The sequence below is a fragment of the Zootoca vivipara genome, chromosome 6 (assembly GCF_965207765.1).
Source record: "Zootoca vivipara chromosome 6, rZooViv2.hap1.1, whole genome shotgun sequence".
In the NCBI taxonomy this organism is placed as follows: domain Eukaryota; kingdom Metazoa; phylum Chordata; class Lepidosauria; order Squamata; family Lacertidae; genus Zootoca; species Zootoca vivipara.
In genome coordinates this window covers 8,721,061-8,740,851 of record NC_142589.1, presented here as the reverse complement: position 1 = coordinate 8,740,851, position 19,791 = coordinate 8,721,061, and the positions used below count along the sequence as shown (strand labels likewise).

Below are 19,791 nucleotides of genomic sequence, written 5' to 3'. Positions count from 1 at the left end.
CACGCAGGAAAGACGCCCCCCCCCTCCCTTGCCTTCTCCACACCTTCTTCCTCCTTTCACCTTCTACTAGAAGGAAGAACCCAAGAGGGTTCTTCTGGAGGATTTTGAGGGCCACCTCCACCATTTCCGTCAGGGAAGGGTCTGTCTCATTGTTCCTGTTCAGCTCGTACACCAGGTCAATTGGCTCAAAGAGGCCTGCGGACGAAAGCCAGAGATGTGAGTGACAGCCTCGTTAACGCTCATGCTCCATTCGAGTCCTTGATCTCACTTAAATACAGTAATGTTTTTGTCTGTGTATTACATGTTTGCATTTCTCCACAACGCTGGCATAGCATGCAGCCGTCCTAGTCAGGGCCGGCTCTAACGTTGGGCAGAGTCAGCTGGCTGCTTCAGGTAGCAGGTGCTAAGGGTGTTTGAGGCACACATGTTGCCTAATATAATTTTTTATTAAATTTGTATACCACCCTTCATCTGTGGATCTCAGGGTGATTCACATCATAAAAAAACACACAAGACATAATAAAAATAAGAACGAAAACAGACCAATAATCTCCCCTTCCCACAACACATGTAAAAGGGCATTGGCTGTTAATCAGCCAAAGGCCTGGTTGAAGAGGAACGTTTTTGCCTGGCCCCTAAAAGTGTATAATGAAGGTGCCAGGTGAGCTTCCTTGGGGAGAGCATTCCACAGACGGGGAGCCACTGCAGAGAAGGCCCTGTTCTCGTGTTGCCACCCTCTGGACCTCTCGAGGAGGAGGCACCTCAGAAGATGATCTCAGGGTCTGGGTAGGTTAATATGGGGTGAGGAAGTCTCTGAGGTATTGCAGTCCTGAGCCGTTTAAGGGCTTATAGGTAAAAACCAGCACTTTGAATTGGGTCCAGAAACTAATTGGCAGCCAATACGATACGCTCAAACTGCCTTGCCATGGCGTGCAACCCAGCCGCCAAATTCTGCACCAGCTGAAGTTTCTGAGCCATCTTCAGAGGCAGCCCCATGTATTGCAGTAATCTAACCTAGGACACATAGAGACAACAGTAGTTAGGTTGTCTCTGTCCAGATAGGAGTGCAGCTGGGCCACCAGCCCAAGCTGATGGAAGGCACTCGGGGCCACTGAGGCCACCTGAGCCTCTAGCGACAGCAAAGAATCCAGGAGGACCCCCAAGCTACATATCCGCTCCTTCAGAGGAAGTGTAACTCCCTCAAGAGCAGGCAACCTCCCATCTACTTGGCCTAGGGAACCACCACTAAGACTGCCTCTGTCTTATCTGGATTGAGCTCCAGTTTGTTGGCTCTCATCCAGTCCAATACTGAGGCAAGGCAAGGGTCCAGCACTTCCATTGCCTTGCCTGCAGATGTAAAGGATAAATAGAGCTGAGTGCCATCAGCCTATTGCTGACAACATATTCCAAACTTCTGGATCAGCCTTCATGAACTAGAAACTCACCCATTAAATAGTCCACCTTGTTCAGGTCAAGCTTCATCAGTTCCATCCGATTCCACACATAAAAGGCGTTCTGGGGGAAGAGAGAGAGAGAGAGAGAGAGAGAGAGAGAGAGAGAGAGAGAGAGAGAATCAATTTGCCATAGAGGAGCACCTTTGGTGGTGGGGTGCGTTGATGAGGTGCAATAGCAGTACCACCTCCAAGGGGTTGTCTGGATCAGGCCCCTCTCATCAAGGCCACTGTGCTTGTTTTCATGACTCTAGTAGAGTGTGAGGATGACCAAGGATCATTGACAAGGAGGATAACTGGGACCAAACAGATCCCCAACTGGGATTGTCATCATTGTTTTGGGTTTGGGGGGATCAGTCTGGGTGATGCCCCCAGTCCTTTCCAGTTCTTGGGGTCCTATAAAAGGTAAAAAAGGTGAAGGACCCCTGGACTGTTAAGTCCAGTCAAAGGCAACTATGGCGTTGCGGCACTCAAATCTTGCTTTTCAGGCCGAGGGAGCCGGCGTTTGTCCACAGAGAGCTTTCTGGGTCATGTGGTCAGCATGACCAAACTGCTTCTGGTGCAACAGAACACCGTGACGGAAACCAGAGCAAACGGAAATGCCATTTACCTTCCTGCCACAGTGGTGACTATTTATCTACTCGCACTGGCATGCTTTCGAAATGCTAGGTTGGCAGGAGCTGGGACAGAGCAACAGGAGCTCACCCCGTCACAGGGATTTGAACTGCCGACCTTCTGATTGGCGAGCCCAAGAGGCTCAGTGGTTTAGATCACAGCGCCACCTGCACCCCATGGGGTCCTATACCCAGTGAAGGTTAGGATCTAAGAGAGGATTCTGTTGCTGAACCGGTTGGACAGGTTTCTTTGTAAGACATTGACCTTAGCTGGCCATATAAGTGCCCTCATCAACATCCCAAAAGAATGAGCCAGGCTACAAGAGCTATAACTGAGGGATGGTTCCCTCCAGGCTCATGAACCCCACTCTCCTTGCTGCTAGGTAGGAGAACAAGACCCAGAGACCTGCTTGCTCTGTGCTGGACCCAAACCGGTGACTGATGGAGACGCAAGATCTGTTGGGGTGTCAATGCCGTGAGCATCTCATGCTCAGGTAGGATATTTGTGTGAATCAAACCGTATATTCTAAAGACACCGCAGCCTCTGCCAACCTTCATCCCGAGGAAATCAAACTCTGGGAAAGCCCCTGGCTGCCCGGAGACTGGGGTGGGGTGGAACATCATTACGGTCATAATCGCCACCCCAGACTTCACCGGGAGGGTTGCAAAAATGTCCCAATTACCTTATCCTTTGGTTTTGTCTTCCTCCATGCCTCAATGAGGTTCCTGCCATCCAGCCGAGTCCCCCTGAACTTCTCCTCGTTCGGATATTCCACATCGCTGGTGTTCTTGGGGAACATGTATTTCCGACCCCCTCCCATAATCACCTGAGCAGGAGGCAAGGAAAGGAGTCTGTTTCTACCTGGCATGCAATTTTTCCAGGCCACTGCCCCCACTCCTTGATCCCATAAACTCACCCCAGTGCCCCCTACCCAACCCTGCAAAAAGCATTATCCGGAATAGCAGTTTGTGCAACCCACAGAGGAAAAGAGTAGCACCATGAAATTCAAAATGGTAACAATTAATGACACATTTATTCAAAATCCAATTACAGTCGTACCTCGGCTCCCGAACGCCTTGGGAATTGAACGTTCCGGCTCCCGAACAATCGAAAACCGGAAGCGATTGTTCTGGTTTTCGAACGTTCTTTTGGAAGCCGAACGTTCCGATGGGGCTTCCATGGCTTCCGGTTGGCTGCAAGAGGTTCCTGCAGCCAATCAGAAGCCGCGCTTTGGAAGTCAAACGTTTCGGAAGTCGGATTTCCGGAACGATGGATTCTGTTCGATTTCTGAGATACGACTGTACAGCTTTTTTTAGTTTTGACATAACAGATGAACTTGATCCAGCGAGAGCAGCTTTTCAAAGTCTGGCGGTCATTTATACCTCCATTACGCCCCTTTCCTCTTACCAACCCCCCACTGCCCCCCAAGGGGTTGTACCACTCACTTTGGGAACCACTGGTTTAGATTGTTAGGCATTTTCAGAGCTACAAGAAGTGTTGGCACTCAAGAAAGCTAGAGGCATTAAAAAAAAAATTTAAGTGTATTTATATCTCGCCTTTCCGTAATCATACAGAAAGCAACCTAAGCTAGTCACTACTTTGTCTGAGCTCTGTGCAGCCCTGGCCATTCTGGGATAAATAACGAAAATGGATTGATTTCAATTTCATCTCATTTCAAATGAAGAGACTTTTCAAGTACAGTGGTGCCTCGCTTAACGAATGCCCTGCTTAACGAAATTTCTGCTTAACGAAAGGTTTTTTCTAGCGGAGGTTGCCTCACTAGACGAATGCGTTTTACAAAAAATTCGTCTAGCGAATCGCGGTTTCCCATAGGAATGCATTGAAATTCAATTAATGCGTTCCTATGGGCAAAAAAAAATTCAAAAAAATTCAATGCATTCCTATGGGATTTGCTAGACAAATTTTTCGCTATAAGAAAAGACCCGTGGAACGAATTAAATTCATCTAGCGAGGCACCACTGTATGTGACTACTGCTGCCCGGACACTATTAGCCCACAGATGGAAACAAGGCACAGTCCATACCAGAGAAGAATGGCAGATTAAACTGATGGACTATGCAGTAATGGCAAAGATGACCGTAAGAATTACTGTAGGAATCAGGAAGACCAAAGTTTCAATAAAGAATGGGGTAAATATATAATTTACCTAAAAACCATTGTAAACAATTAAAATTACCAGAATGACGCTAGCAGTTAAATGTTGGACTATGGTTTTATGGCAGATTAAATAGAATTGGATTAACAGAGAAGATGCAGGAGGAAAAAGTTAACATAAGGACCCTCAAAGGGGAGGGGGGAAGTCCAAGGGAACTTATGGAAATTCTTTTATTTGTTTGCTTGATGATTATTTGAAAATTTGAAAAATTAATTTTTTTATAAAAAAGAAAGAAAAAGAAACCACACACACACACACACACACACACACACACAAACAGAAATGGAAATGGAAAAGAGATCCTAGAGGGCATTACTCTGGCCTGCATTAATGGATCACCAATGCATGGGCAATGCCTACCATATTTTGAAAGATAGACTTGGGAAATTGCACATGGACTGGCAAGTATGGCTCGTTGCCTCCTCTTCCCCCTCCCCCTCTGCTCCAAAAAGCAGAAAAGAAAAGCATAGGCAGATTTAATAATTTAATTAAATGCAAATTCTCGTGGCACAATTTACATAGGATACAGAAGTCATTTTTCCTTAGTTGATGGTGATTGTTGTTATCTGCACAAAGTATATACAATTCAGATTATAAATGCTCCTGGACTTCTTTAAAGGGGCATCTTTTTGTCCCACTCCGATCTCTCTATATATATTCCGTATATACACACACATACCAAACACCCCAACAACCCTGCAAAGTAGGTTTGGCTAAGCATAGAAGAACACATCGCTGATAACTGTGGGGAGGGGCTGTGGTTTTCGTTTGTGATTATGCCACGCAGTGCTTTTTTTTCTGGGAAAAGGGTACTCTCATTTTCCTACTCATCTTGAAATCTTGCCCCTCAGTGAGGCCAAACTTAGATTCACAAATTGTTTAGGGGTATGTGTCCCCCTGCGCGCCCCCCCCCAGAAAAAAAGCACGGATGCTATGTATTTTTTGTGGCATATAAATTCAATAAATAACAATAAAGTAATCTGTGATTCTTTTGCATATACTTCCCCCCCCCTTGACACAATAGGTTATTCAGTTCCATATCACAGTATCGCTTCGATTGAAAAGACTTTGAGAGCAGCTTGCAAAGATTGAGGCTGCACTCGCAAGGGGACGATGTGTTCGCTTGTCTCCTTTCTCAGCTGAGAAAAAGACACCAGTGGCTGAGCCAAGGCCATCCTGCCTCCCGACTGGGCACGGCTTTGGTGCAGCAGGGCTACAGGCCAGTGGTGAGACACGTACTTCTCAGCCAGGAAAGCCTCAGTTACAGAGCAGGTAAAACAAGAAGAGGTAAAGGACCCCTGGATGGTTAAGTCCAGTCAAAGGCGACTATGGGGCTGCGGCACTCATCTCGCTTTCAGGCAGAGGGAGCCGGCGTTTGTCCACAGACAGCTTTCTGGGTCATGCGGCCAGCATGACTAAACTGCTTCTGGCGCAACGGGGCACTGTGATGGAAACCAGAGCCCACAGAAACACCATTTAGCTTCCCGCCACAGCGGTACCTATTTATCTACTTGCACTGGTGTGCTTTCGAACTGCTTGGCAGGAGCTGGGACAGAGCAACAGAGGAGCTCTCTCCGTCACGGGGATTTGAACCGCCCACCTTCTGATCGGCAAGCCCAAGAGGCTCGGTGGTTGAGACCACAGCGCCAAAGCAGGCTGGCTGGAAGTGCCGCTTCTCTGCCCAAGACCCTGCAGAGCTGCTGCCGGCCAGAGCAGCAGGTAGCTGAGCCTGATGGGCAACAAAGCAGCTTAGGGCATCTGCGTCCTGCCCAGGTCTGGCACTGTGTGTACTGCAGCGCCCGATGGGCTCCTACGCTAAGGCAGGAAAGCAACTAGGGATACGAGTCAAGCCGGACAGTTTGTTCCAGTGTAAACAGAACACTGTCTGACTCAGCAGGCTGGATCTAAGAACCTTTCCATGTTCTGGACATTTTATCGTCCCACTTTGGCTCTGGGGATACAAGGCAAACGGGAATAACTCAGCTCCTGTTTTGTGGGGCAGCTGCAGGAATTGTGGTTGTAAGGCCTGGATAAACACTGCGGGACCCAGGAGGGCTCCCGAAACGAGGTTTGGAAGTCTCTCATTCTGCTCGGGTTCCCTCTTTGCACCGGTTCAGACAGAAATTAAAAGGGGGGGGGCTGGGGGGGTTAAGTGCTGAGCAGGCACTAGAGACATTTTGAAAGGGAAGGAAAAGTCCTACGTCTGGTTCATAAACCTCTGCAGGTTTTCAAAGAGATGCTTCCCGACCGTCTCTCTTCCTGCAATCCGTCCTTTGCAGGTTCTCTGCCCAGCCCAATAGGAGCTTAATTCAGCTGGGCTGCCTCTGAGAAGGCCTGCGACGGAGAGCCTGTTTATTTGACCACAATTACGTTTCTTTGCTGACACTCCAACCTCCTCCTCCGATGTAGGGTCTTAGAAGGTGAATCATCCAATGCAGCAGAACTGGGCCAGATTGTGGGGCGGGGGGGGGGGGGTAGAGAGGGAGAGATTTGAAGGGGAACATTTAATTACACACCCAACAGAATTGGCTCACCCAACATGTAATTATTGCAGAACAAAGTTAAAATTATTATCATTTTTTAAAAATGGACATATTAAGCTGCTTAAATAACAGATTCGCCTTTTTGCTTTATTTTTGCCGTGGGTTTATTTGAAGTAGAGAGACCCACCCACCCCTATTTATTTACCCCGGGGGAAATGCGGTGCCGGGTTCCATCGGACGATGCGAGTGGTGAAAGGAGTCCGGAGACTGACCTCTGCCGCTCAAACCGCGGGGTGGCTGGGGCCGTTGTGGCCGCCTGTTTGCACTGCCACGGCTGCTGCAACCAAGCTAACATTTCCCCTGGCATCGCCGGCCGCTCCTGGGCCAGTGCTGTTTGGAGGGCACCCAGCAGCGCTCCAGGTGCCCGCAGGCAGCAGGAATGCGAGGTCAAGCCTGGCTTAGCCTTGTGGTGGTGGAAGAGCATTCTGTGAGGTTTGTGGCAGGGTGGGGCTGGCACCAGGTCCCTGCCCCTGCCTTTGCCCAATCTTCTGGGCCCCAACATCTCCCTTGCATGAATCTACGGTTCGCACTTGTGCCTCGCAGCTGCTCTTCCTCCTCCTCCGCCAGCCGCACGGGAACCCAGCGCCTTCCGCAACCTGCCTGCAGAGCGCACGGTTTTGCCCGGTGAGAAATCTAATTCCATGGCAAGGCCTCAGAAAACTGGGAGTGGGAAGCCCACTGAGTTGCTGAGCTCCCTGGCTCAGCTTCCTCTGGGCAACCTCTGTGCTTGCATAACATTAGTGGCTTCTTATAACTGGCTTCCTTTGCCTGCCCACTGCAAAACGCCTCTTCACACAGAGGAATGAATGCCAGAGCGAGCGGCCAGAGCCACATCCCCCCCCCCCAACTCTCTCCCTTTCTCTCTCTCATTTTCTCTCCTGCTTCAGCTGGAAATTTTTCACCCTGGGGGTATATATTTCATTCTGCGTCTGTTAGATTAAAGTCCTCTGAGGAGCATGGAAAAATCCCTGTTCCTTCATCCGGAAAATGCCATGCCGCCAGATTCATGGGCACTAGGAAGATCCTGATTGTATATTGATTACAGTGGTACCTCGGGTTAAGAACTTAATTCATTTTGGAGGTCCGTTCTTAACCTGAAACTGCTCTTAACCCGAGGTACCACTTTAGCTAATGGGGGTCTCCCGCTGCCTCCGCCACACAATTTCTATTCTCATCCTGAAGCAAAGTCCTTAACCCGAGGTACTGCTTCTGGGTTAGCGGAGTCTGTAACCTGAAGCGTCTGTAACCCAAGGTACCACTGTACTTTTAAAGGCTGAAGAGGAGTTTAAAAATGCCAGAAGACTCTGCGTTATACTGAGTCAGACCCAGGCAGCACAGCAATGTGGGAACGTGGGGAGCGCTGCGCTCCGGGCGCCATGCCTAAGGAGGGTGACAAAATCCCCCTGGGCTGATCGGCATGGTGGTCCTCGCACCACCAGCGGGCATATTTGCGCGGTGGCGCTTTCACCCCCCGGCAGGTGTCGCCCAATGGCACCCCTGGGAGGATTGCCCCGCCCCCTGGGCAGATCACCGCACCTCCATGGGTGGATTGCCCCACCCCTGGGTGCACATCATATTTGCTTCTCTGGGTGCTCCAGCGGCTTCCTCTGCCACTGGTCAGATCCTTGCTCTGTCTAGCTCAATGTTGTCTACACTGACTGGCAGCAGTGGATCCCCAGGTTTCAGGCAGGAAAGTTAAGACAAATGTTTGTGCCTTTAAAAGATGTCTGGCGGTTGCTTCATCAGGTATGTCAGAAGGAAAGGGCTAGCTAGAGACAGAGTACCTCTGAATTAAAGGGTAAAGGTAAAGACCCCTGGATGATTAAGTCCAGTCAAAGGCGACTATGGGGTTGCGGCGCTTGTCTCGCTTTCAGGCCAAGGGAAACGCCGTTTGTCCACAGACAGCTTTCCAAGTCATGTGGCCAGCATCACCAAACTGCTTCTGGCACAACGGGACACCATGACAGAAACCAGAGCGCACAGAAACATCATTTACCTTCCCGCTGCAGCGGTACCTAGTTATCTACTTGCACTGGTATGCTTTCGAACTGCTAGGCTGGCAGGAGCTGGGACAGGGCAACAGAAGCTCACCCCATCATGGGGATTCAAACCACCGACCTTCCGATCAGCAAGCTCAAGAGGCTCAGTGGTTTGGACCCCAGCGCTACCCGCATCCCTGAAACCTCTGAATTAAGAGCTGTTGGGGAGCACAAGTTTAGAGAAAAGGCAAGTCAGAGGCAACAGGAAAGTTTATACAATTATGAGCGGCACAGAGAACAGCACTAGAACTCGTGGCTATCCAAAGAAGCTGGATGCTGGAAGACTGAAGACCAATAAAAGAAAGGACTTCTTCAAGTAGTGCATGGCTGAACTATGGAACTCCCTCCTGCAGGAAGCAGGGATGGCCACCACTAGGATGACTTAAAAAGAGGATTAGACAGATTCATGGAGAAAGAGAAGGCCTTTGACAATGGCAGAGCTTGAGGTCTCAAATTTCAGCGGCGCCCTGGGCAATGCCAAAATTTGGCACCCCCACCCTCCCTCAAGCCTTCCATTCTACATCATAGTTGCAGCGCCCCAAAGGCTCCACACCCAGGGCAACTCAAACTGGTCGCGTTCCCCTAAATTAACCTATTGATGACTACGCTCTACCTTTCAAGGGCTGCCACGTGGAAGAGGGAACAAACTCGTTTTCTCCTGCTCTGGAGGATAGGACTCAAACTAATGGCTCCAAGTTACAAGAAAGGAGACTCTGACTAAGCATACGGCAAAATGTTCTGATAGTAAGAGATGTTTGGCAGTGGGAACGGTCTTCCTCGGGAGGTTGTGGGCTCTCCGTCCTTGGAGATTTTTAAGATAGCCGTCTATCATGGACACTTAAGTTAAGATTCCTGCATTGCAGATCAGACCAGCCACACAAGGCACCAAATGGGTGCCAGCTACATCCTGTCATCCATCGTCTCCATTGCTGCCCGCAGAACCTCCTGTGTGAACATCGGCCCACAGAGACATCAGCATCGCCTCTAGGCGCTGCTGGCATCATTCCACCACCAGGGGGAGCTGTGACCTCTCCTGCCGTACCCACTGCCTGCCTGAGACAATAGGCATTGATCGTGCTTTTGGGCAAGCGGTGCCAGCTGGCATTGGGTGCCCTGCTGTGACGATGCAAACCGATGCGCTCTGCTACAATGGCCCAGATAAAAGATTAACGCACGACACCACGGCGCATCTTCCAAGCTTCTCTTCGCCCTGGACGTGGAATGCATCTGCCCTCTGGCCTCCTGGCACACTCTCGCCCTTGCCAGCTTCCTGCGTTTGGGGGAAATGGGCCGGGGAGGTGGGGGCTGCTGGCTGGGTCCTCGAGAGAGTGGGCCTGAATAGCAACAGGGGCTCGTTGCCCAAGTGCCAGGTGCAGGCAGTGGCTGGGGAGAGGCCACCCTGCTCGCTCGCTTTCTCTCCCCTCTTTGGGTTGCAAGGACGAGGACGAGAACAGCTGTTGTGGGAAACAGAGACACAATTCAGGCTCTCTGGTCCGGCATGAAGAAGGAGGAGGAAGGGTCTGCGTTGCCGGAGACTTTCTTGGGTTGCATTCTCAAGGGCCTCCCCACTCGCCCCCCTCAGAGCTGGCAATTCACACAACTTTTCCACTCTGAAAGCTTTCTTTGAGCTGATCTGCATAGTTAAATCAGCTGCTTGGAAAACACCAAAAGCTTCTAACCCCAGCCTATCCTCAGCCAGTCAAGAGCCTGGCTGTTGTTCCAGGCGAGGGATAGATGAAGTCGCCCATTTGGGGGGTTTTCTCGTTTTTCCAATCTCCACTTCTCCACATTCTCACACCGCTTTGCCATTTTTCGTTAATGTCCCCAGGAAATTTTGCCAGTATCCGAAAGCAAATTTTTCCTAGGCTACACTCCCGCCCCCCCATGCAATTACCCCTAATGTTTGCCAGCAGATTTTGGTATGTCCTTTCCACTAAGGCATTTCCCTTCAATATAAACTTTTATCCATCAGCACCGTTTGGAATTGCAAAATTCAGAGAAGTGGGGGTTTTGAAGAGTAGCTGCAATTAGGTGTGTTTATTCTTTCTGGAAGTACAGATCCCAAACCAAATTCCTTTCCCATCCCCCTACCTTCCAGATGAATTATCTGTGCAACTGATAAAACATAGGGCTGTCACCTAATTCCTCAACTTTTGTAGAGCCCCCCCACCCCTCTCTGTTCAGCCATCTGGGTTAGAGATTTTAGCTTCCAATAAAAGGGAGCCAAATCAGGACACCAAGAGCAGGGTTCAAGGGCAGAGAGATTATTCTTTATGCACAACCAAGGAAACATCGTGACTCTTGGTTTAACTTCCAAGATTTGAAAAGAAAATTGCAATGCAAGGCCTTCAGATCACCACCCGTTTTTTAGCTCATTGCAAGACAGACAGACAGACAGACAGACAGAGAGGTTTTTCTCCCAAGACACCCAGCCAAGTCATTAGATGGTAATTCACCCCACAATCTCTAATTTAAGGTGTTTCCTTTTTAAAAAGAAATATTTTTGTTGTTGCTGTAGGAGTCCTCATGCTTTAGCCAATTTTAATTTGTACATGTTTTATGCACCATGAAGCGTTGAAAGAAAGAAGGCAGGGAGCAGCTTTTCCCAGCCAACCCCCAAATGAAAGATCTGAGGGGAGCTGGGGGGCAGGGATTAAATAATCTGTCAATTTTCCAATTCCCTGGCTTTCTAAATTTTCCAGTCTTAAATTCAGATCTCCACATCTCCACAGTGATTTGAGCTGTTGTTGTTTCGATCTTTGTGAAAATTCATCAGTACAATCATAATAATAATATAAAAAAACACGGTTATAAACACACGAGCAATTTCCCCAGAATATGATGCATTTTGATTGTTATTTTTCCCCCCAATACAGCCATCATTGTACATATTGTTTGGTTGTAGAAGTGCATTGCAAAATCTGGAGAAGTGTGAATTCTGAAGGACTGCTGTGCTTCAAATATTGCTTCGAGAAGTACGCATTAGGGTACTCATCCATGTACAAACCAAAAAGGATGCAAATGACAGTGCAAATGCAAGATTCACATCTATTGCTCCACCCACTTTTGCACCACTGTCATGTGACCCTGGAAAGGTTTCCCACAAGGTCATGTGACCCCTGAACGCAGCCTAGCATACCCCACAAAGTTAGCCTGAGGATCACATGGGGTTAGGGAGGCCATTTTCGGTCGCCCTGATCTCCTTGGAGCAGGACTGAAAATGCAATAAATCAACCCAGAGCTTGATCCTCCCCTTTTTGTCCCTCCCGAACCCACCCACCTTGCTCTCCGAAATAACAGCTTGCTGCCGAAACCAGAGAGCGAGAGTAACGCCCGAGGAAGGGCTGTGGTGTTCCATGCATGGCACAGCACATTTTGCACAAAGTAGAATAATTATTAGGCTTGCGGCAGAGCCCGAGCCGTTCTGCAGTCCCAGGAGACATTGCTGGGAGCTAAATGGGCCACTCATCTCAGGGGTGGGGAGCCCTGGGAAGACCATTGAGGGGTGGGCCCTGGGGACAGGGCTGGGGAAACCCAGCCAGATGGGTGGGGTAAAGATATATTATTATTATTATTATTATTATCATTATTATTATTACAGCCATCCTGCAAGGTAGGTTAGGCTTAGGCTGAGAGGCAGGGACTGGCCTAAGGTCACACCCAGGGAGCTCCACGTCTGAGGGGGAAGAGGAGGGCGATCAGGATAATGGAGGGTCCAGAAACCAATCCTTATGAGGAACGTTTGAGGGAGATGGATATGTTTAGCCTGGAGAAGAAGAGACTGAGAGGAGGTAGGAGAGCCATCTTCAAATATTTGACAGGTTGTCACATGGAGCAAGTTTGTTGTCTCCTGCTCTGGAGGGTAGGACTCGAACCAGTGGCTTCAAGTTACAAGAAAGGATCAACTTCCTGACATTAAGAGCCGTTTGACAGTGGCATGGCCTCCCTCGGAAGGTGATGGACTCTTTTTCCTTGGAAGTTTTTTAAGCGTAGGTTGGATGGCCATCTGCCATGGATGCTGTAGCTGAGATTCCTGCATTGCAGGGGTTGGACTAGATGACCCCTGGGGGTACCATCAAACTCGACAATTCTAGGATTCTGTGGCTCTAACCACTACATTGGCTCATCAAAGAGAGATAACATCACCCAAAACATCACCCAAAATACGCTGTGATTTCATTTATATTCCCCACCTTTGGTATCCGTAGAACCCTGAGGATCAGTGCTTTTTTTTCTATTTTTTTAAAAAATGTTTAGGGCTACTCTCATATTCCTACTCATATCGAAATACTGCCCCTCAATGAGGCCGAACTTAGACTCACAAATTGCTTAGGGGTATGCGTACCCCCATGTCCCCCCCCCAAAAGCACTTCTAAGGAACATCTCGCCTAACCCCCTGCAATGCAGGAATACAGGTGAAACTCGGAAAATTAGAATATCGTCGAAAAGTGCATTCATTTCAGTAACGCGACTTAAAAGGTGAAACCAATATATGAGATCGATGCATGACATGCAAAGCAGCCTTTATTTGTTGTAATTGTAATTATTTGTTGTTAGGTGGGTCAATTATAAATGGAATGTAATTAATGAAATGTAATAGTGATGTTTATTTTTGTATTATTGTAACTATTTGTTTTATTACTGTGGAATTTCCAAAAGAAAGTATTTGTAAAAATTAAAAGGAAATTTAAAAAAAATAGTAAGTTGCATTACTGAAATAAATGCACTTTTCGACGATATTCTAATTTTCCGAGTTTCACCTGTATGCAGGTCTCCCATGTGGGGATCAAACCTGCAACCTTGGAGTTATCAGAACCATGCTCTAACCCAGTGTTTCCCAACCTTTGGTCTCCAGCTGTTTCAGACTACAATTCCCATCATCCCTGACCACTGGTCTTGCTAGCTAGTGATGATGGGAGTTGTAGTCCAAAAACAGCTGGAGACCAAAGGTTGGGAGACACTGCTCTAACCAATGGAGCTATGGTGCCCTCCCCACTCTGTCCAATCTTCATTGCCCTTCTTCCCCTCTTATATTAAAAACCAGCCCCGCAAGTGTCCTCGGCTGACCCGCGCTCACCTCAATGTCTGGGATGTTTTCGAAAAGCTGGTGTGCGATGTCTTTGCAGCCCTGCTCGATGGCCTCAGGGGGCATCTCGTTGTCCGAGTACCAGTCCCGGTCGGCAGAGTGCGCATAGGCCGCGCTCGGCGTGGCATGGTTGACCCGCGTTGTCGTGACGATGCCCACGGATTTGCCTGGGACCAGAGAAGCCAAGGAGGCAAAGATGCGCTCTTCATTCATCCCGGAGGCCTGGAGGCCGAGGCTTTCCAGGGCCGACGACTGCATGAACTTTGGCAAAACTCAGCGGGCACAGAAGCTGCGTGACCTGAGTCCGCTGGGCGATGCTTTAGAGAGCCAAGCGCAAAAAAAAAAACCACCCTTCCGGGCGAGACGCCACCACCAAACTCCCTCCCCTCTTCTCCCAAGCTAAATGACCCCTCTCACATCTTGGGCATGCAACGGGGTCAAACCGTGCTGCTGAAAACACATTATTCTGTCTATCGACACAGCCGGTTAAACATTGTTCCGCTCTGCGGAGTTAATCATCTCGCCGAGAGTGATTTTTGGCTCTCCTCCCCTGTCCCTCGGAGCCCACGGAGAACAAGCAGAACAACTGCGCTCTGTGTCTCCTCCAGATCATCCCTTTGCTTTTCGCACTTCCTTCCTTCTCCCCCCCAACCCACCGTCTCTCTGCACAAGCCCCATGGGGGCACCATGGATAAAGGCAAGGCCAGGCACAAGCCTCCTTTTGTAATTGGAGCTGGGGGGACACACACCCCTTCAAGGGAGAATCCGAGGGTTTATTTTTAATCGTGGTTTCCAACTGATCCATGGAAAGAGGCGCTCTGTTTGGCATTGCTTTATATAAAAGAGAAAGAGAGGGCAGAGAGGTTTCGAGTGTGGGCACCTGCAAATGCCAGGCTTTGATCTGGTTTCGTTCCAGCGCACACCCCAAAAATCACAGTGTGACCACCGAGGCCATTCAGACCAGCTGGCCCATGAAAGGACAGCGATCAAACAGGTTCTTCTTCAGACATTTAACTATGGACTCGTGTCCAAAAAGTTTGATTGGTTTTTTTTAGCATCAACAGAATGCATTTTTCAAAAGCAATGTTTTCTTGGCACTTTCCATCTGTTTATTCATTTAAAAAAACAACAACAACAGGAAGGATCAGAGCCTTTGGCTCCTGCAAAACATTTCAGTGGCGACGATAAAGAGGGCCGCTTCTTTGAGCAGCGTGACTTAGCGCTTCCCGTTTTATAAATACCCAGGCGGAATTCTTCTCATGTATATATAATCACACGAATTTTCTATCAGGAACAGATGTAATGCGGAGGTTGCAGGTTCGATCCCCGTAAGGGACAGCTGTCTATTCCTACATTGCAGGGGGTGGACTAGAATTCAGCGTTTCCCAAACTTGGGTCTCCACCAGCTGTGTTTTTCTTGGACTACAACTCCCATCATTCCTATCTAGCAAGACCACTGGTCAGGGATGATGGGAATTGTAGTCCGAAAACAGCTGGAGACCCAAATTTGGGAAACGCTGATAGATGGTTGTCAGGGTCCCTTCCAACTCTATGATTCTATGTTCAGACATTGTGCTATGCTCATTTCAGGCAGGAGATGTTCCCAGCCTCACCTGGAGAGACCATGCGTCGATCCAGGGCCCTCCTGTATCTCCTCCTGGTACTTACCAGGGGGGGGGCGCAATCCAGGGGCACTGGAAGCTGCCTTAGACTGTTAAGAGTGTAAGGAGAGCCTGGGTGCTGGATCTAGCCAATGGCTCATGTAGTCCAGCGTGCTGATCCCAGAGGGGTCACCCAGATGTCCCAAGGAGAAACCAACAAGCAGGACCCAACTGAGCACAAGCGCCCTCTCCCCCCCCCCCTGTGGTTTCCAGCAGAAACTGGTATTTGGAAGCACAGCTGCCTCCAACCACGAAGGCAGAGCTTAGCCACCCTGGTTAGTAGCCACTGGATAGCCGTTCCCAGCCCTATCAAGCAATTCTAGGGATTAAACCAGGGACCTTCCACATGCAAATCGATGTGCTCTGCCACTGGGCTTCTTATACAGCCCTTCTCTCCAATGCTGGGAAACCTTGGACACTAAGATTCTGTTTTGCCTGAGTATCAAACCAGTCTCAAGTCCAGCTCCTGTCCCGGACAATGCAGTTATTGTGGTTAAAGTATTCTGACACCCTTCCAGAAAGTTATCTGCGATCTGCTACTAAGTGAAGTTTTAAGAGGAAACTTTTGCTTGGCGGTTAAAAAGCCCACCTATTTTCACACGAGAATGAGAGCAAAACCCAACGCTCAACTCTGGATCTGGAACGACCCGCAAATAAAAATGCTCCCCCCATGTAGGGGAGAAAAGTGGAAAATTCCAGCACCTTTTCGCTGAAGCCCCATATTGAACAAATGGATTTTTTTTAAAAAAAAAGTATTGCTAAAAGCTAGGCCTTGTATGAAAAGTGCAGATAACAGGCCGAGTGCTGGAGAGCCTAAGCTACCAGCTTCTGCACCCTCGGGAAAAAGCTGGATTTAATTTGGAGGGACTTGCTTTTGATTATGCTGTTAATGGAATAATAAGCAAGCATTTATCTCTCAAAGCCCACGATTTTCAAAATGCCTTATCAACCAGCGAGCTTTACACTTGCAATCTGTTTCAAAGCTGCTGCATTTTGAATTGTTGTGACCTGCCCTGGGGCCTTAGGGTGAAGGATGAGTAATAAACCAAATTTATTATTAGGATATCATCAGGGGTGGGGAAGCCTTAGATCAGGCATCCCCAAACTTCGGCCCTCCAGATCTTTTGGACTACAATTCCCATCATCCCTGACCACTGGTCCTGTTAGCTAGGGATCATGGGAGTTGTAGGCCAAAACATCTGGAGGGCCGCAGTTTGGGGATGCCTGCCTTAGATCACCAGATGTGATCTTCCAGGCCTCTTTATGTAGACTGTGGACTGTGCCCCTCCTCCTACTGAGCTATGGTCCTTGCTTTAAAAAATAATAATCAAAATTCTACTCCTCATGGTTCAGAAGGAAGGGCTGGCTTAAAGAGGAACACATAACCTCCAACATTTCTCCGATCAAAATAGGAATATCCTATGCCGTAATAACAATAATATTTATACGTCATCCATCTAACTGGGTTGCCCCAGCCACTCTGGGAGGCTTCCAACATATGTTAAAACATGATAAAACTTCAAACATTAAAAAAAACTTCCCTATACAGGGCTGTCTTCTGAAAGTTGTACAGTCGTACCTTGGTTGACAAACACCTTGTGACTCGAACATTTTGGCTCCCGAACACATGTCTGGTTTGTGAACGTTCTTTGGAACCTGAATGTCTGACACGGCTTCTAATTGGCTGCAGGAGCTTCCTGCAGCCAATCAGAAGCCACGCCTTGGTTTGCGAACGTTTTGGAAGTAGAACGGACTTCCAGAACGGATTCCGTTCGACTTCCAAGGTACCACTGTCCCCGGGGGTCGCATAACTCCATACCCGCCAACATTTCTCTGATGAAAATAGGGGCGTCCTAAGGAAAAGTGGAACATTCCAGGATCAAATTAGAAACCGGGACGGCTTCTGTAAATCTGGGACTGTCCCTGGAAAATCCCAGACTTGGAGAGTCTGGGAACATAGGAAGCTGCCTTGGATCAAGTCAGGCCACTGACTCAGCTAGATCAGTTTCCCTGACATTGCCCCCCCGCGATTGAACCTGCAACCTTCTGCATGCAAAACAGAGGCTCTGCCCTTGAGCTACATCCCTGCCCCCAGAAAAGCACCAGTAACTTTTCACTTTTGCATTCAGAGGGCACACAAACAAGGTTGCTTCCAAACAGCAACAGTGAGTTTAAAAGATTTTTTTTAAAAAAAACACCTTTTTGCCCAACTCTGGCAGTAAAGGTTATCTGTTGGAATGAGTCACTGGACATCCCAGATTTTGGACCCCTTGTCCCACTCACCTGCCGCCTTCGCCCATTTGAGGATAGAGGTCACCTCGTTCCCCGCCGTGGTGTTGCACTGGGACCTTGTCACAGCCGCGCTGACACCCAACGTCCCCTCATTGGCCTTCACTCCACACAGGTAAGCCGTGGCTGTGCCCGCACTATCTGGTACCTGAGCGTTGGTGTTGTACGTCTGCGGGGAGCAATGGCAGAAGGGGCGAGAGGGCTTAGGCTGCGTTGTGTTGTCGTTGAGCCTCAGCAACTCATTCATTTGCTCGCTTCATTAAAATAATAATACAATAATAATTTATTCTTTATACCCCGCCCATCTGGCTGGGTTTCCCCAGCCACTCTGGGTGGCTCCCAACAGAATATTAAAAACACGATAAAACATCAAACATTTAAACCTTCGCTAAACAGGGCTGCCTTCAGGTGTCTTCTAAAAGTCAGATGGTTTTTTATTTCCTTGACATCTGACGGGAGGGCGTTCCACAGGGCAGGCACCACCACTGAGAAGGCCCTCTGCCTGGTTCCCTGCAACCTCTCTTCTCGCAGGGAGGGAACTGCCAGAAGGCCCTCGGAGCTGGACCTCCAGGCTGCACGATGGGGGTGGAGATGCTCCATCAGGTATACCAGGTATAAAAAGAATTATGGGGCAGGATGAGCCCCATAGGTGGCAGCTGGGGAACCGTTCCTGCTGCCAACAGCCCTTCCCCATCGCAGAGCAGTAAAGCCCACCCATATCCTTGAGCTTCTGTCAATATTATTATTATTATTATTATTATTATTATTATTATTATCTTTTACATCCTGACTTTTTCCCTGACAGGAACTCAAGGTGGCTGACAGCTAAAAAGTAGAGACAGCTAAAACATTGAGGTGGGGAGAGAGCACTCATTTAAAAAAAACCAATTAAACATAAATAGAATTAAACATATAGAATTAATAATTATGTTTGTTTGTTTGTACCCTGCCCATCTGACTGGGTTGCCCCAGCCACTCTGGGCGGCTTCCAACATATATAAAACATCACACACGAGTTAAACATACATTATAACTCACTAACACATTACAAACAAAAAACAAAAAACTAGCATGACCACTGTCTATAGAGGGCAAAGGACCAATTTCTTAGGAGAAAAGACCAAAAAAACACAATTGAATAGCATGCAGGTCGGATGTTTGTTGCCTCAGTCCTCACACTGGCGGCAGCCCAGTTAAAAACGTCCCAGCGCAAATTAAAAATACTCGAGGAATTGAAGCAACCTCGGCTGCGGTTGGCACAGGGCTCGCTTGCTGGGCTGAGGACGTGCCAAGTTGCCTAGAGTCTTGCAGGAGGGGGAGGGTGGAATATGGGTGCAAACAAGCTCTATAGGCAGGGGGGCTGGAGAAAGGGGATCCTGGACTGCCTTTTGCAGCTGGGAGGAGCAGTGCGTACGGCGGGGGGGGGGGCGGAGTGAGAGGTTGCAGGCTCGGGCACCTCCCTTCCTGAAAACGGGTGGGTTGTTTATATATTTCCAACTACTCATACAATATGCTTGTCAACAATTACTCACTTTAGTTTTTCTCCCCCTTTCTGTTCGCTGTAACTTGCCTTGCTAGTTCTAGCCTTGATGGGGGAAACTGCTGCTGCTGCTTCCTGTCCTCGTCCCGTCCCCCGTCCCCCATCTGTCCACTATTAACTCTGGGCATGGTTATGGGAACTGGGCAGCCGTATGCATTTGGTTTGGAGTCAGACCACTGTAGCCTGCAGGGGGGCTGATATATGCATGAACATGCATAGAGGGTTGACCCCAATATTAATTTGGGGACATTATAGGTTGGTGGGGGAATGTATGGAATTGCTTTCCCTCTTTTGTTGCAGTTAAATACATATTGTCAAGAGTGAAGCTGTGTTCTTCTCTGACAAGGGAGCTATTCAAGAGTATAAAGGTAAAGGGACCCCTGACCATTAG

The 19,791-nt window shown here is 48.6% G+C and overlaps 1 protein-coding gene across 2 annotated transcripts in view; it reads right to left on the bottom strand.

Annotated features, from left to right (window-relative positions):
* ALPL (alkaline phosphatase, biomineralization associated) overlaps positions 1–19,791 on the bottom strand; it is a 54,411-nt gene that overhangs the window by 6,050 nt on the left and 28,570 nt on the right. For both annotated transcript variants that reach the window (XM_035119891.3, XM_060276293.2), the window contains exons 5-9: positions 17,855–18,029; positions 13,902–14,077; positions 2,749–2,892; positions 1,446–1,515; positions 61–195 (exon numbers count right to left, since the gene is read on the bottom strand). In XM_035119891.3, the coding sequence (XP_034975782.1) occupies positions 61–195; positions 1,446–1,515; positions 2,749–2,892; positions 13,902–14,077; positions 17,855–18,029 (700 nt within the window). The remainder of the gene's footprint in view (positions 1–60; positions 196–1,445; positions 1,516–2,748; positions 2,893–13,901; positions 14,078–17,854; positions 18,030–19,791) is intronic.